The sequence below is a fragment of the Ostrea edulis genome, chromosome 9 (assembly GCF_947568905.1).
Source record: "Ostrea edulis chromosome 9, xbOstEdul1.1, whole genome shotgun sequence".
Lineage (NCBI taxonomy): Eukaryota > Metazoa > Mollusca > Bivalvia > Ostreida > Ostreidae > Ostrea > Ostrea edulis.
In genome coordinates this window covers 40,972,707-40,991,298 of record NC_079172.1, presented here as the reverse complement: position 1 = coordinate 40,991,298, position 18,592 = coordinate 40,972,707, and the positions used below count along the sequence as shown (strand labels likewise).

Sequence of the window (18,592 nt, the reverse complement as noted above, 5' to 3'; positions counted from 1 at the left end):
TTTCTTCCGCATTACGGATATGGTAACCATTATTTCGTCTGCAATTCCAATACGGTTTTGATATTTAACATGATCAACAAGAGTTTGTTTTCAGGTCAACTTCGGCAACTTTTTAAAACAACTAAAGCTTTCCGTCTTTATGAACAATTTTTAAAAAGATAATAAAGAGGCATACGATGTACTGAAATAAATACTAAATGAACCCCATCTTAGCTCCACAGGGTCATGCCACAACCGAATTTGAATCAACATGACTAAGCATAGCCTAGCAGCCAATAGCAGATTACTACATATTCCTACATTTTTTGTATGTAAACCTTAGATGTTGTATTGTAGCCCTACTCGTCCGTGGGCCAAAATATTCAATCTTCACTTCCTGGTGATGCTTCCATATTGATATGACTAATTATGACCCAATCGATCTTGAGAAAAAGGTTTTAAGTTTTATTTTCAGATATATTGCCACATAAAACCCAAGGAATACTCTTTGCCAAATTTGGAGAAGTGGATAGCCCTTTACCTGAAGGAGGGCTCAAACATTCTAAGATGTGCCATCTTATCAATGGTTTTCGGAAGTTTTCGTTCTGTCCAAATGCAAGGTGAAGATAACGAACAGTGATCAATCTCATAACTCCTACAAGCAATACAAATTAGATAGTTGGGCAAACACGGACCCCTGGACACACCAGAGGTGGGATCAGGTGCCTAGGAGGAGTAAGCGTCCCCTGTTGACCGGTCACACCTGCCGTGAGCCCCATATCCTGATCAGGTAAACGGAGTTATCCGCAGTCAAAATCAGTGTGCCAAGAACGGCTTAACAATCGGTATGAAACACGTCAGACAGCATTTGACCCAATGCGAGGTTGTATTGACGAACTAGATCGTTATAACGACCATAGAATTTGCGAAATGCTGACTTCAATCGAGACTGTTGAAATCCCTGTACCATCAACTTGTTTGTCAGTAGCTTACCTCGATTTAAAAACTTACTATACCCAGAACAAGCTCTTGCATATCGAATCAGTTGAGATATATAAACACCATATGCAGGTGATAATGGAATATTGCTACATAAATGTGGGAAGTTGACGATGGAGAAGCTGAAATCATTCCGTTTGTCATACAGTTGAGTTGTTAGTTTGCCGTTAATGTCTACTTTCAATAAAATATCCAAGTATGAAGCATAAGTGGACGACTCTGTGGTGTCCTTTATTTCGAGCTCACAGGGATGTAACAAATCGACATATGAATGAAAGCTATCATTGTTAATAGACAAAACGTTATCGATATATCTAAAAGTCGAATTGAAGGTCACAGCGAGAGATTTTTTCTTCTCACGTAGAAGTTTTTGAATAAATTCTGCTTCATATGAATATAAAAACAGGTCAGCTAACAAAGGAGCACAATTCGTGCCCATGGGAATTCCAACAGACTATTGGAAGACCTGATCACCAAAGACCACGAAGATATTGTCAATGAGGAACTCTAGCATATTTTTTATTTCAACTTCAGAGTATTTGTGCGTGGAAATGCACGGAGTATCATCTTCCAGAATATTTTGAAATTAAAATCTTTTCACAGAAAACCTTTGTTTTCAGATTATACTGTTACAAAAACACCAACAAAACGAATCTTTCTTTTCTAACTATACGGTTTTTATCAGTAAAGGAAATCACATTTCCTACACAGCCTCATGAACTCTCGTAATAATATGGAAAAGCCAGGTATGCATATTTCATAGTTCTACGCCTTCTCCTGGAAAAACACTTCCGATTGCATGTCTTCATCTGACGTCACATCCGCATTAGTGGTCAGAGGTGAGAGGTAGTCTTTACCGTTTGTACCGATGTCTTTTTCCATATTCGTAAATACGAAATGTTGTTGTGTATAATTTTTCAGCAGTTCCTCCCGCTGAAACAGAAAACTACTTACAGCAAATTTATTTGCAATGTCATTTGTGGTTTTCATTCACGAAAAACTAAATCATGCAAAACATGACATATATCGCACAAAATCATCATGACTAACTTATAAAATAAATGACTATTTTGTTTGCGAATATCCAAAACTTAAAAAGAGGAGCTCTCCTTGAAAGTAAATGAAGGGAATTAACAAATAAACATTTCAAAGATATATCTCAAAGTTCATTTTGAAAGTAATGTTACTTTGATTTGTTCCGTATCGTGGTATCATGTAGACACCGAGATTCCATGGAACATTGTCATCACATAAAACATTACTGACACTGTACAAAGTGTGGAAATTACTTTGCTGGACTCCTAAGATTTAGATGCGTCAAATCTCTTGACACAGAAAAAAAATTCCAATAGCTAAATATCAAACGCAAAACTTTTACATATATTTTTCTTTTACTTTAGCCCCAAAAAATCATTAAAGCTTGTGTCTACGGCTGGATCCCTTTATGTCTAGGCAACAGTTTCCCGGACACGTTACGTTTTCAAAGATTATAAGTTTTAAAAATAGATGATATTCAAAGTGAATAGTTTTGCGCCAACTGATACAGTGCAAACTATCATAACACATATTTAATCAAAATTAAACTCACAAAACAGACACGATGTACCAGTAAGATCAGTAAATGCACATATTCTATTCGCATTTCCTACAAGGTCCTTGGTAAAAATTCACAAGTTTACACCCACCCACCCCCCGTAAAACTAAAAAAAAAATATCGTAGAAGACCAATTATGAAACTTTTTAGTATGATGTTAACCTTGTCAAACGGAAGTCCAGCGTAGAGTTTTTGTCTCAAAGACTTTGGTAAGAATGACATGAAAACGTCAAAAAATGGTAACATAAATCGCACATCCGGTTTGTGACCATTCGAATTATCTGAAATGAAATTACAAGTAATTCTTAATAAAGGAGATGCTAAGTAACAAAACCGACAATCTCTCAACAAATATTTTCTTTTGTGAACGATCTGGTTAAGACTTGCAAATAATACCTAGAATCAAAGCACTTAATAGACCAACAGCAAGGCAAATAACAATCGCTATGGCTGCAAGCCACATGTAGGAGATGGCGTATATTTTGTCTAGTCCTTCTCTACAATATGAAAATATCTAAATAGATAAATTAAAAAACACAACACAGCATCACTGATGATACGTTATTTGTCGAAATGCGCATCTGGTGTATCGAAATTGGTACCGTATAAGTTTCACATCCTATAGGGTTCACGGCGGGTGGGACCGATCAACAAGGGATGATTACTCCTCCTAGGCACCTGATCCCACCTCTGGTACATCAAGGGGCCCGTACGAGAGGTGGGATCAACTCTCGCTTTTGTATTGCATATAGGAGTTATGAATGAAATTTATCACTGTTCGATATCTTCGCCTTTCATATTTCAGAAATTTTGCAGTCTTACTTTGTAAATCAGTAGCTATATATGCAATACATGTACATGTATATCTAAGGAATAAATTAACACACTTCATAACGAATTCCGGTGTGAAGCGTTTCAGTTCATACTCTCATGTATTTTTTAAGCCTAAGGTTTTATTTCTTGCATGTACATTCTTCCTTTATTTCTGTCAGAATTACCCGCCGTTCAAATAAACGTATTGTTTACAACTGCAACGCGAAATGACATTGAAGGTAAACCCATTGGAAGAACAACTATAAATGATGTGATGTCTAGAGGTGCAACAATTCATCGCGATGCATAAAAAACCGCGATTCTGTCAGCCAAATTGATTCTCCATTCAGAACTGAACAAATTCGGTTCGATTCAATAAAATGTGAAGATAACGAACAGTGATCAATCTCATAACTCCTATAATCAATACATAATAGATAGTTGGGCAAACACGGACCCCTGGACACACCTGAGGTGGGTTCAGGTGCCTAGGAGGAGTAAGCATCCCCTGTCGACCGGTCACACCCGCCGTGAGCCCTATCTCTTGATCAGGTAAAGGAGTTATCCGTAGTCAAAATCAGTGTGCCAAGAACTACCTAACAATCGGTATTAAATATTTCAGACACCATTTTACCCAATGATAGGTTGTATTGATTAACTAGATCGTTATAACGACCATAAAATCTGCGAAATGCTGACTTCAATCGAGACTGTTGCAACCCCTGTACCATCAACTTGTTTGTCAGTATCTTGCCTCGATTTAAAAACTGACTATACGCAAAACAAGCTCTTACATATCGAATCATTTGAGAGATTTAAACACCATATGCAGGTGATAATGGTATATTAATACATAAATATGGGAAGTTGACGATGGAGAAACTGAAATCATCCCGATTGTCCTATAGTTGAGTTGTCAGTTTGCCGTTAATGTCTACTTTCAATAAAATATCTGATTATGAAGCAGAAAAGGAAGACTCTCTGGTGTCTTTTATTGATGTAAATAAATGTATTTATTTCTTTTAACATTTCAATGGCGCCTCTGATTGGCTAAAACAAACGTGCAATATATACTTAGGTCACTAAACAAACAAGATGGAGAAGCATGATGACGCTCGAAGATCCCCAAAGTCACTTGAATCCAAAAACTGGGGGTATTTTGATTTTGAATAGGTAGTAAAAGATTAGAAAACATGCGAGTTTTCTTTTGATTATACACAATGATTTGCTGCAATCTTGGAATGAGTGTCATTGAGTAGTAAAACGTTTTGGGTCAAACGAGGATTTTATGATTTTAAAATCTGTACATTATCTGTGATATCATATATTTAATTTCTAGAAATTTTTAAGTCTAAGTTACTTATTTAGTTAGTTATGGTAATTTAATCTAGACAAGTTTTTCAAAATAATATTTGATTTTTGAAATTTAAATGCTATATGATCTTCATATTATCTTATGTGTTTGTGTATGATTATGATTGTTATAATTTTTTTTATTGCAAGTTAATGTTGAATAAAGAAGTTACTATTCAAATAATCGAATCAAAATTAAATGAATGGCTAAAATCGAAATTGTGTCGAATTGAAAAGTTGCAGTTCTTGTAACTTCATCTGAAGTTTTACTAATGTTACCAGTTTACCACGGGTAAATCAACATACATTCTCATAAAATGTGATTGAGACAAGAAACGCCGTTCATCTGTAGAATTTTAGGATCATTAAATCTTGCCTGATTGTTTTTAACAAATTAATGAATATTATGTTTCTAAATTTAACGAGCAGTCCATGCAATAAACATACATACGGTGTATACTCTTCTGTAGGAATGGTGGCCACGCTTGATACGTCTGAGAGAAGGGACTGAGTGGACGTTGAAATGTTGAACAAGACCGAGTTATTTCCAATCATGTGAACACAATTATCATTAGGTGGCATTTCCAGCCACGGTTGCCGCCGAAGTGTTTTTGAGAAATTTTGTCCCATTGAAATCCAAAATGTAACTACAATGCTTGCTATTCCTCCACATAATGTAGACTGAAAATAAACAGGGCAAACAGGCAGTTTGTTAATCTTAATCAACATGCACTTAGAATGGTACTGAAATTGATATATTCAGAAAAAATTACCTTCGTAGTGGACCACGGAACAAACACTGCAAACAAAAACATTCCGGACAAACTACCATTAAAACAGCCAAGAATTGTACTGGAAATCTAGAATATAAACATCAGTGTAACTACCGTTAATACAGCCAAGGAATCTAGAATATAAACATCAATGTTAATCGGGTATTCGATATTGGAGATATGATCTAAACAATAAATTCAGATTGTATACCTGAGATACGGGTCCTTTAATTTCTGCTATCATAAATGAGACGGCAATAGCAAGTGAACCGTTGAGAAAAACTGAAATAAACCATAAAGTAAGTAAAGTGTTAGATAATTTTATTACAATGCAGTTATAGATAGACTTTCTAAACAGAATTCTAGTACTTCCCATAAGATAACACAGTACATTGATATAGAGTTATGGTTATTTTCATCTTATAGCAAACTGAAGGTATGTGTAAAAACAGTATTTAGGCACCTTATCCCACCTCTGTCATACCCAAGGGCCCATGGTTACAGTTATAGAATAACCTTCCAAACAGAATTCTAGTACTTCCCGAAAACTAGACCAGTATGGGAATTTTGACATCGTGCAAAAAATGATATAGGGTTCTAATTATTTCCATCTTATAAAAAACTGAAGGTACGTGTATAAACATTATCAAATAGGAGATGCGTACTCCTCCTAAACACCTAATCTGACCTCTGGTATATCCAAGGGTCTGTGTTTGCCCAACTATGTATTTTATATTCCTGATAGGAGTTATGAGATTGATCACTGTTCGTTATCTTAAACTTTTTTGTTTTTATCCATTCCTCAAGTACGCCATCTTTGAATTTACTGTCCATGGTACATAGACACGTGAAATAACATAAACTAGAAATGCCTACTACTTTATCTGAAATAATTAAGTTACTCTATCAATAATAATTTACCTGATAACTTGGACAAAATAGTAACTCTGGAGTCAGGGATGGAAGGAAATATCTGCTTGACGATGTCCTCAGCTGTCATTGCTGATAAACTACTCAAACCAGAGGACAGAGTACTGAAATAAATATTCATTTGTTGTTTTAATAACTTTTGAACCGTTGCTTTGAAATGGCATTGAATTAATTTATGATTGACACAAGAGATGTCGTATATCGGCTAATTTTCGCGCGTTGGATATGTTGACCTTTTTAACGGATGCTAAAAATTCACCGAAAGTATAAAAAGAATGGAAAAAAATCGCCAAAAGTAAAAAGAGTGTACAAAATTCCTATTCATAAAAATCAAACACTTGCGACTAAAATCAAAGCGCGGAAGTTTCAAACTACTTTTTCGAGGACAATCTGTCAAATAAATAACCCGATACACGGTAATCAGGCAATAATGTTATATCTAATATTGCAGACGAGATATTTCAGATATGTTCTTTAGTTTACTCATTGTTCAACAATTATCTGTCTATGCAAATGCTTCATTAAAGAATTTCATGAGTATCTATTCCTCTCGTGGCATTCAGTGTAAATGAAATTTAATCAACATGGCTATAAAATACACGATGTCACCTTAATGAGGCGCTGAACAAAGAAGCGATGAACAATCCGGGCATTCCGGGAAGATTTTCAAAGATCTCCAGAACCATATAAGGAATGATCTATCAAAGAAAAACATTTATAAAACTGAATGTCAAGGTCTATAATTCTTTGGACTTATTGATTTCAAATTGTGTAACTTAATCTATATAAGTACACAATATTACTTAGTATATCAATAATTCTTGAACTTATGTTAAAGAAAACTACATCCCCAGATTTTCCCAAATACGAGAAAGTGATATAAACCTGCTTTGATTTAAAACTGACCATAAGCAGAACAAGTTCTTGCGTATCGAATCAGTTGAGAGATATAAACACCATATGCAGGTGATAATGGAATATTGTTACATAAATATGGTAAGTTGACGATGGGGAAGTTGAAATCATCCTGTTTGTCATAAAGTTGAGTTTGATAGGGACGTTGACGATGGAGAAGCTGAAATCATTCCGTTTGTCACAAAGTTGAGTTGCAAGTTTGTCGTTAATATCTACTATGAATAAAGTATCGAAGTATAATGCAGAAGTGGACTCCTCTGTGATGTCTTTTATTTCGAGTTCACTGGGATATATCAAATCGACAAATAAATGAAAAGTAATATTGTTAATAGATAATACGTCGTCGATATACCTAAATGTCAAATTGAAGGCCACGGCAAGAGATTTTTTCTCACGTAGAAGTTTTTAAATACAATCTGCTTCATAGGAATATAAAAACAGGTCAGCTAACAAAGGAGCACAATTCTTGCCCATGGAAATTCGAACAGACTGTTGGAAGACCTGATCACCAAAGACCACGAAGATATTGTCATTGAGGAACTCCAGCATATTTTTTTTATTTTAAGTTCAGAGTATTTGTGCGTGGAATCAGAGTGACGTTTAACAAAGTAACTTTTTAGATGACTGGTCACTAGATAGGAATATTTGTGTTTTCCATTTTTGTTGAAGAAGCAAATGTCTATGATGTCAAAAAGTCTAGTTTTTCATTTATTGTGAGGAATGGTCGTGTAGAGTGTTGAAAAGTCATACGTTTTGATGTTGTTGATTTGAGAAAAGCTTTGTGATTTCAAATTTACTAAAGGCTCTTCAGAATTTTTTTAGAATCCACAATTGATTTACACCACTTCTGGCATATGTTGTGGCAAAGCACGTTTGAAGCTTCTCCTTTACAGCTGTTAATATTTTCGTGAGGAGCAAAGATAGGGGCTTGGTAGAACACGTATTGGGTGATTTTGGATCCAGCAATGTATCTTTGTTTGTAAGGGTTTTATGAAGTTAATGAATCCAGTATAGGTATAATATTAAGATCAACAAATTGGGAACAATTCCATTATATCGAGATGATCCCACTAAAGTATATTTTTGTTAAATTATATACAATGATGAAGTTGATTCATCTGTAAACACTGAAACAAAACATCCGTTAGGAAAAGAAATATATAATGATAATAGTGATAAACAAAACAAAACACAGAAAAGTGGAAAGACCCCATAAAAGGATTCATGACAGAATGTAAATTGGAGGATGTCTATCTTCCAAAAGAATGACAATGTTATATAGAAAGTAGGTACTCGTACATTACCACATTTTCTAATTGAGAAGAGTATCACTTGCATTTATTACTATGAGCATTTATTTCGAAATATAAGTACTACTTTCAGGTGACCTCGGGTCCTACTTGAGGGTACGAATTATCGTTCTGTGGGCGCTTCGCAAAGGAACGTCACTTCCTGTGTTAGACCCGGCACAGGGTCGCGAGTGGTATATGGGTGTCCCAGTGATGAGGTGAGTGCTCTAACTACTACGCTACCTTGACTATGGTTTTAATACTTCTCCTGGGCATCTCGCCTCTCCAAAAACAAAGCGAGAATTTGTGTTCAAAGCATGATAATGAAACAACAGTATGTGATGCATGTTTTGCTATGTTCCATATGCATACCTGGTTGGGGTTCTTGATTTGGCCAGAAGTGAGGGGGTCGCAGCGCTTCTTATAATAGTATGCATAAGCAACAAGTCCTTCCAATAATGGCAGAGAGAGGGTGATGCAAAACGCTGGACCGGCAATCAAAAATATCCTAGAATTGTAAATACAATCTTGAACATGCAGATTCTTTCAAAACATCCAGATGTGAATTAAAGTCATGTCATTTCATTATATTTTTGAAACATTTACAAAAGAAACGTTTGATCATTTTGCGATTATAGTTTTTGCGTATTTTGCCTATCCGTAAAATTCCACAAAGAATAGACAACTGCAGAAAATACCTGTTATACGGTATTACCAATATCGGTCATTTTTATGGAATGGGTGCTTGTTTCACGATATAAGTACAATTGACATTTGCAAAACTGTCTCGGGAAACAAGTAGATACAAAATAATGCCAAAATTATTTATGTAGGAGTATCTTAGGAATTGAGTACTACTACGATACTTAAACTGGTAGAGCATACTTTCTGGCCCTGCTCTTCGTGGATGTTGAGGATATCCGCTGTATAGAGGATTGGTTGAAGCCAAGACTTATGGCTTTAATCGAATTCCCAATAAACAGTGTCCAGAACGTGTGTCGAACAAACGGATTGGGGTTAAAGCTGCAAGACAATGCATCAGCTGATTATCTTGTCTAATAAACATTTCTTTATCATTTATCAGTGGAACAATTACATGTTCGTCTGATGGTCATCAAACACCCTTTGTCATTCTATTCTATTTTTGAAAATATTTAACTTCGGGATTTTATTTTTATTTTGAACAGTTCTAGACTAATCAAATTAAAATAAACCACTCGTTATATATATTAATTATATGCTCATAAGAGTGTATTAACTTGCCATCACATACTCTATTATATCTAGTCTTTTTGTAGCTTTGTTGATGTTGAAAACACTCCCTATACCACCAGCAGAGATGGTTCCCTAAAATGAAATTTTCAATTCTAAACTTTTCAACGATTTGGGAAAAAATCACGAAAGTCATTAAACTATCTCATCCTTGAAATTGTTTCCTGTAGGTCTGGAAAACAATCCTTTATGAAATTGCAAAATAAAAATACATCCCCATTAATTAGGTCTGTATTTACCTGAATTAAAATGGCCGCTATCCCGGTCATCATTACCACGGTCTGGAAGACGTCCGTCCAAATCACCGCCTTTATTCCGCCCTGAAATCAGTACCAAAAATGTCAAGAAGATCCTAAATACTATATAGTCTACGACCGGTGCAGCACTTATTAATTACGAAATTTGAAGAACGATGTTGCGTTCCCTTGAACTGATTGCAATCATTAAATCGAGAATAAAGTTTTATAAATAACTCACAATGGATGTATACAACATGGCTGCCAAGGCGACTGCCGAGACGGAAGCCCAGTACGGTAAATCTGTGACTTTGAAACGAATAGAAAGAGCAATTGTTCAATGTTTATATTTTACGTTTTATTGACTTTGAAATTTCTTTTCCCTTCAACTAACGTTCTCACGAAATCTTTAAAATCTATTAAGACGCCCTACCCACTGTGTTACATGCATCGGTAATATCATCTGGTATGAAAGTCTATTATTTTGAAAGAAGATGGGTGATTTTATCGAGCCAATAACTCACAGAACGACAAATATCAAAGTTAAAATTGAAATTTCTCCAGAAAAAGAAAAAATTGCATTCTAGTTAAAACAATCAATCCATAGTTTCCAAAATTGCCTTTTCGATGTGCCCATTTCAAAAGAACATTGAAAAAAAACCTACTTAAAATCACGTATACGCGAAAAACGCACAAAATAACAGTAACTTTGACTTTTCCAAGCAGATTTTCATATGGAGTGGGCCAAGTCTCCATTGTGAACGGAGTAAAATATGTTACTACATGTTCAGGTGTAATATGTTTTGTAAATAAAAGTATGGAGAATTGACCCACTCTATAAAAAAAAAACTTACTTCTTGTGTATAACTTTTGTCGTATTATCAAGAAAATTTCTATGTCCACGACGGGTGAGTTTAGATAGCTTGCAATTCAGACATTTTTCATGGGATGGATAGCCGAGGTGGTATAGCGACAGTCTCAGTGACGTTTTGGACAGGCTCAAGTTGCATATCTGTGGTTCGAATACCAATTTTTCCAACCTATTTTTCTTACTTATGAATTATTAGACTCCCCATAATAGCATGCAGTCTTAATGACAATCACAATTAATTGCTTCCAACATGCAGCTAGTGAATAAATGTAAACAAGTATGGGGCCTCCTGTGAATTATGGATGTTGTTTATGTAAACGACAACTTAAAGGAGAGTTAAAGAGAATAATTTCAACGATGCTTAAGAAGTTACTTGAAGAGATCATGACAAAAGCCAAATATGCAATCAGTGCAGACTGTCTAAAAGGCACAGTACCCAAAAAAAGCGAATCAAGTGTCTGTTTCTGTCCCATTTGTATTTGCTGGGAAATCTAACAGCAAATGTGCGTTCTGTAACTGTAAAAACGGCCTCAGAATTGTACCAAAAGAGGCGAGAACTGATGCCTTTAATATATTCGGTATACTAGTACCAGTAGGTTGTAAATGCTGTTCAAAAACATTTGTTGGATAAAAACTGAATCCAAATCAAAGCATTAATGCTGCACCATACAGAAAATGCTATTCCACAAACATGTGGGGTTTCTCGTTCACATCAGTTAATATGTCAATGGAAATGTGGAACACGTACTGTTGGATGATGCGAGCATATATGCAGTGTCATTTTGGTACCTTGGGTACTCCAGGCCCCAGTGTGTGTGTTAAAAGCCGCTTAATGTCTGATATACATGATGCTGCCTGTGAAACAAATTATGATGATGATTTTGATTAAATATCCTTCTTTGAAGTATGATCTATATATTTTGGTGGGGGGTTTTAAATTCTAAATATTTTCGACAGCGTTTTAGTACGGTATTGTATTCTATTGTAACTACGGGTACCAATACACTCCCGATTCGCGACCGGTGCCCAAACATGAATAGGCTTATTGTTCGCCAAGTTCACCCATCTTCTTTCATGATGCCATTAAACATGAAAAACTGATGGACTTAAACAAAGTCGAAAAGCAATACACTATTATTGCTTTGCTGCATTACATTTTCATAGTATCCAACACACTTTACTAGAAAATACATTATTTTGTATACTTATTACAAAGATATTTTCTATATCGTTTTATATTCGTTCGTATTGCTTTAATCCTCAACTAAACACTATGACAAAGAGGATTATTACAGCTTCCCTATCGTTAACCTCCCATATTTATGAAATAATATTTACACCTGCTTATGGTGTTTATATCTCTCAACTGATTTGATACGCAAGAGATTGTTCTGTGTATGATCAGTTTTTAAACCGAGGCAGCCTACTGACAAACAAGGATGTTACATGGGTTTTGACAGTCTCGTTTAAAGTCAGCATTTTGCAAATTTTATGGTCGTTATAACGATCTAGTTTGCAAATACAACCTGTCATTGGGTCAAATGCTGTCTGACGTGTTTCTTACCAATTATTAGGTCGTTCTTTACACACTGATTTTGACTGCGGATTACCCCGTTTACTTAATCAGGATATAGGGCTCGTGACTGGTCAACGGGAAATGCTTACTCCTCCTAGAAACCTGATCCCATCTCTGGTACGTGTTTGTCCAACTCTTAATTTTGTATTTCCTATGGGAGTTATAAAATTGATCGATATTCATTACCTTCACCTTTTCCTCCTAAATAGGGTGTTTAAACTGGATGAATTTAAATCTACTCATTTCCCTGAATCAAATTGTTTGGAGCAAATCTAAAACAACGACGAAATCGTTTTTCAGTGGACGAAAATATCAAGAAGAGAAAATTTCCCAGTTTACCGTAAATTCAAGGTTTACACTGGATGTCCTAGCTTGCAATATTTTGTATTCATTCGTTCACATTATTGTCATACTTTGTCATGAATCATAACGTGTACATTAAGATAGACTGATGGAACATTTAGGGAGCTTTCTTTTAAGATTCAACCGTGCTTTCTACATACCTGACTCCAAAGCAATTGCAGGGCCAAACAGCACAATGCCCATATAGAAAATCTGCAAAGTAAAACCCAGTATTGTCAATTAGGAACATATACATGACATAACTCTTCTCGTTTTCATGTGAAATAAAATGAAAATCAGTTTTATGACATTCAATTCTTAATTTTCGTTTCAGAAAATTTCAAAATAGAAATTACTAAATTTCACAGAAATCAAATAAACAAATTCCAAATTCATGGCCAGACATGCTTGTTTAAAAAACGTTTAGTCCTTGAATATTTAACATTGTATTCTATAATATTTCATTCTTACGTAAAATAGGGTCCCTTGTATCATCGCAAATATTCGAACCCATTTTGATTGAAAACGCAGCTCCATATACTAGAAAGAAAGAATGAAATAACAAACTAACTAATCGTAACTTATTCCATTCACACCATGGCCAAACGTCATTTGAATACAACCATTATATGCAGGATACATTTAACACAGAGTACAACCAATCTTTACTATGGACAGTGTAGAAGTCCGTGAGGAGGAGCAAGAGAGTGGCTCATATTTTTTATTTATATATATAGCCTATCAGTTGACGCAATAAATTCTGGTTTGAATGACATATAACATTCGGTCAGATCCCCTACCACTTGCCCAAACACTTCAACACGAACATTTTCCTATGAATTGTTCTCCGCCGTTCGTTTTCTTCAATTTCTTTTACAAAACAGAAAAACCCACCCAAAATTCAACTATATCAGTGAAAGACAACATCATTACAAAAATGAAATGTGAAGATAACGAACAGTGATCAATCTCACAATTCCTATAAGCAATACAAAATAGAGAGTTGAGCAACACGGACCCCTGGACACACCAGAGGTGGGATCAGGTGCCTAGGAGGAGTAAGCATTCTCTGTCGACCGGTCACACCCTCCGTGAGCCCTATATCTTGATCAGAGGAAGGGAGTTCTTCGTTGTCATTTTCAGTGTGCCAAGAACGGCCTAACAATCGGTATGAAACACATCAGACAGCATTTGACCCAATGATAGGTTGTATTGGCAAACTATATCATTATAACGACCATATAATTTGCGAAATGCTGATTTTAAACATGACTGTTGAATCCCCTGCACCATCAACTTATCTGTCAGTAGCCTGTCTCGATTTAAAAACTGACCATACGGAGAACAAGCTCTTGCGTATCGAATCAGTTGAGAGATATAAACACCTTATGCAGGTGATAATGGAATATTACTACATAAATATGGGAAGTTGACGGTGGAGAAGCTGAAATATCCTGTTTGTCATAACGTTGAGTTGTTAGTTTGTCGTTAATATCTACTTTCTATAATATATCTAGGTATGAAGCAGAAGTTTACGACTCTGTGGTGTTTTTTATTTCGAATTCACAGGGATGTATCGAATCGACATATGAATGAAAATTATTATTGTTAATAGATGAAACGTCTTCGATATATCTAAATGTCGAATTGAAGGCCACAGCAAGAATTTTTTTCTTCTCACGTAGAAGTTTTTTAATAAATTATGCTTCATAGGAATATAAAAACAGGTCAGCTAACAAAGGAGAAGAATTCGTGCCCATGGGAATAATAACAGACTGTTGGAAAACCTGATCACCAAAGACTACGAAAATGTTGTCAATGAGGAACTCTAGCATATTTTTTTCTTTCAACTTCAGGGTACTTGTGCGTGGAATCAGAGTGGTATTTAACAAAGTAATTTTTTGGATGACTGATCACTATATATGAATATTTCCGTTTATCACTTTAGTTGAAGAAGCAACTGTCTGATATTAAAAAGTCTAGTCTTTAATTCATCGTTAGGAATGGTCGTGTAAAGTCTTAAAAAGTCATACGTTTTGATGTTGTTGATTTGAGAAAGGCTTTGCGATTTCAAATTTACTTAATGATCTTTAGAATTGTTTGAAACCAACATTTGATTTACACCAATTCTGGCATATGTTGTGGCACAGTACGTTTAAAGTTTCTCCTTCACACCTGTTAATATTTTCGTGAGGAGCAAAGATAGGGGCTTGGTAGAACATTTACTCGATCCAGCAATGTATCTTTGTAAGGGTTTTTGTGAAGTCTACGAATCCAGTATAAGTATGATAGATTTATATTCATCCATCCCATTGACTGGGATATTGAATGTGTCTAACATTGAAGCATGATTGTGAATATATCAACACCTACTGTCTTTCAGCTCCTATTCGACAGTGAACAATGCAGGAGAGGAGTGGTATTTTTGTGCTTCATGAAGGTCATACACATATCTCACAAAAATTTTAAATTCTAACTTTTCTTAATCAACAGAAAGGGTAGTAGGTTACATTCTAGATCCGCCACTTGTTAATCTCATTGAATTCCAGTACCTACCTCATACACGCTTGTTAGCTTTAAGGGATAAATCAGGGGAATCACTATAAAAACGCCAATAAAAAGACCGGCCATAACTCCCACGTTGTACCATATGTACTGAAGTCCATATACATATGTCTCCGCGGGAAACCCAAGCATCATGATAGAGGACTCGAAAGACACCATTAGTGACAGAGTAAGGGGCAGAATCTTCATTTGACGGTTTCCGACCAAATATTCGGCAGCCGTGCGCTGTCTTCCACCGGAAAATGCATAAAAGATTCCAATTCCCAAAGAAATGATCACCGACGCTCCAAAAACACAGTAATCTGCAACCCCAAAGCCCGGATGACTGTACATGTTGGGAGTAGCGTGAATCGAACTCTAAAGTCTGCAATTCCTTTCTCTTACAAAACTTCAGATGAACTATTTTGTAGTCCGTGATTTGAATGACTTCGTGTAGAAAAAATATTACGTGACTTGAATAAATTTGTTAAGAATCATTCCAAAATTGCGGTGAATATTCCGATCTAGTGAATTACTAATTTGAAGGCTATCAAAATGCATCACAATAGTCGGGAGGTCAAAATTTAATTTTACAAAAGCATGTATCTGGTTTCAGTTATCAAACATTCAACAAATACATGAAAACAGAGTAGCATATGCCCATAATCTTTCTGCAGTAGAGGACGGAATTAAATGACGTCACTGTTGAACTGTCGTCAAGCTCATTAGATCAGAGCGATCACGGTGATATTGGAATGGTTCTAAGTGTATTATATCTGCGCATGTGCAACATATTGTCAAGGTCATACTAGTCCAGATATTATCTTTCCATTCACAAAGTAGTATGCCAGAGCACTTGTCTTTTCCAAAATACAAATCGAACAAGTAAATAGGGTTGACTTTTTACACAATTTAGAATTGAATGGTAAAATACAACGTTCCAGACAATGATAACCATTAATCTGAGATTGTGTATCACGTTCCAGACAATGATAACCATTAATCTGAGATTGTGTATCACGTTACATATACTAGGATATGATGTGATGAAAGCCTCATGTTTGGTAGCCGTCAATAAAGCATTTGAATTATCATCAAAAGAATTGACATCTACATGTTTTCTTTTTAAATTTGTAGGCACGTCCTGATCCTATATAGATGAGCTTACAAACTATTACTGGGCAAACGATTGAGTGAAGTTGCTTTCAATGTACTATATTTCTAAGTTTGGTTTCTTTCTGTGGTCTTATTATACTCTAATTAAGGTAATGAAAGACAGGGATTGGTAAGTTCTGTTTTAGGTTATTAAACCCACACAAATGAGAAATGTTGCGAGAACTGAAAAACCTTAATAAATTATTCAAGTCACGAAGCCATTTTTATTTTACCTATATGAGGTCATCAAACTCTCACCGATACACTAACATTGATAAGAAATTTTGTAAACTTCAGAGTGTATGATGAGGTCCGTATAGAAGTTTTTAAAATTATACATTGCACATGTAATGAAGTAAATTATGTTTTACAAAACCGTGACACTTCAACCTAAAGTTGAGTACATTTGTAAAATGAGCCTTAAAATAACAAACCTATGTTTGGTAATTTTATACTAGTTACATTTCAGCATATGTGTAACAGGAAGGGAGAAAATGCAACGCACCAGAGTGGGATTCGAACCCCGGTATGGTTCGTTGCATTTTCTCCCTTCCTGTTACATTTGGTGCCGTGACCAGCCATTGGAACGGACAGGTGAAAATTGTCTGCCAGGTGTTAATTATCCTAGGTCGATGTCTTCGAGTGTGAAGACATTTAAGGAGGGAGGAATATGGCGGTCAGACGAATTCGATCGCCGGTAGCCAGATAGCTCAGTTGGTAGAGCACTTGACTAGAAATAAAAGATAAAAAAAAAACAACAGAGCACCTGACTAGAGATTCAGGGGTCCCGGGTTCGAATCCCGGTCTGGTGCATTGCATTTTCTCCATTTCTGTTATACATGTCTCCCTTTTAGTGTCTCTCTCTCTCTCTCTCTCTCTCTCTCTCTCTCTCTCTCTCTCGTTCTCAGATAAAGCATTAGTAAATTGTTTTATTCTTTTCTTACATGCGACTATTATGTCTGTGTCTTTTAAGCGTTTACAAAACTATGAACAGTATTCGGGAATATGGAATTCCAACACAGGATATTCTTAACATTTGGTGTTACTTGTCTGCTTACGCCCCCTTCTTAAAGTTGTCGTGAATGCTTTTTATCCCCTCACAATTCATAGCGAGAGGGGATATAGTAATTAACGGGACCATTTGTGTATGTGTAACACGGGGCTTGTTGGCACTCTGCAAGCCACAATTTTAGCTTGATTGATTTGATTCTTCACACATAGCTCTGCTTTCAAGAGAAGAATTCTATTGATTCTGGGTTCAGAAGGTCAAATTCCGAGGTCACTACAGGATTTCATAGAAAAAGCTTTAGGCACTCTACAGGCAACATTGTTTCCTCGACACTTCACATGCAACTTTGTTATTGACAAGAGAGAAATCAATAGTTCAAGGTTACAACGGTACTTCTTAGAAAAAGCCTATAGACACCCAATATGGGGAGGATATGTTCAATTGTGGAGCTCTTGTTTCTTGTTACAGATTAATTCACTTCAGTGTCTATACTGATAATTGTGTTTTGGTTGTCCTATGAAAAATTGAGTCTGATCACTTTCTACTTGGTCTTACACTCTATCTGTAAACAAAGATGGTTGAAAAAGTGTTGTTTCGTTAGAAGATGGTTTGACAATTTCTTGGTCAATATAATGCTTTTTAGCTACCCGAGAAATAAAATATATACTGAGCTAAGAGTGCAAGGTAAATACTGTACTTTGAAGGGAGTCAATATTGATCAAGAAAATGTTCATAATTCTATAATATTGCTGCATATACATTACAAAGGACACAAATTATTGCTTGAATTACACACCTTCATCTTCGCTAGACAAGGGTTTTCAGTCTACTCTGCTCCCCATAATGAGTCCAATCACGTTTTGCTGAAAATTGCCAACTTTTCATAGATAGCTCGATCAGCGAAAGGTTTATGGGAAGCAGAGTGGACCGAAAGCCCTTGGC

At 35.7% G+C, this 18,592-nt stretch overlaps 1 protein-coding gene across 1 annotated transcript; it reads right to left on the bottom strand.

The window, feature by feature from the left end:
• Positions 1-1,633: 1,633 nt before the first annotated feature.
• LOC125658652 (sodium-dependent multivitamin transporter-like) lies at positions 1,634-16,061 on the bottom strand. Its single transcript, XM_048889972.2, has 16 exons — positions 15,499-16,061; positions 13,414-13,482; positions 13,104-13,155; positions 10,395-10,462; positions 10,157-10,237; positions 9,919-9,992; positions 9,531-9,668; positions 9,018-9,153; positions 7,051-7,139; positions 6,433-6,545; positions 5,723-5,793; positions 5,512-5,598; positions 5,190-5,419; positions 2,969-3,069; positions 2,735-2,853; positions 1,634-1,911 (listed from the first exon to the last, which is right to left on the bottom strand). The coding sequence occupies exons 1-16, from the start codon at positions 15,838-15,840 to the stop codon at positions 1,744-1,746; spliced, it is 1,938 nt and encodes a 645-aa protein (XP_048745929.2). The 5' UTR covers positions 15,841-16,061; the 3' UTR covers positions 1,634-1,743.
• Between the last annotated feature and the right edge of the window lie 2,531 nt (positions 16,062-18,592).

Bases quoted from the DNA above. Each gene is read 5' to 3' on its own strand.
- LOC125658652 (XM_048889972.2), bottom strand. From the start codon at position 15,840: ATGTACAGTCATCCGGGCTTTGGGGTTGCAGATTACTGTGTTTTTGGA. The intron at 9,154-9,530 runs GTATGCTCTACC...TTACAATTCTAG, and splicing joins ACGAAGAGCAGGGCCAGAAA to GATATTTTTGATTGCCGGTC. The intron at 2,854-2,968 runs GTATTATTTGCA...ATTTCATTTCAG, and splicing joins ATTAAGTGCTTTGATTCTAG to ATAATTCGAATGGTCACAAA.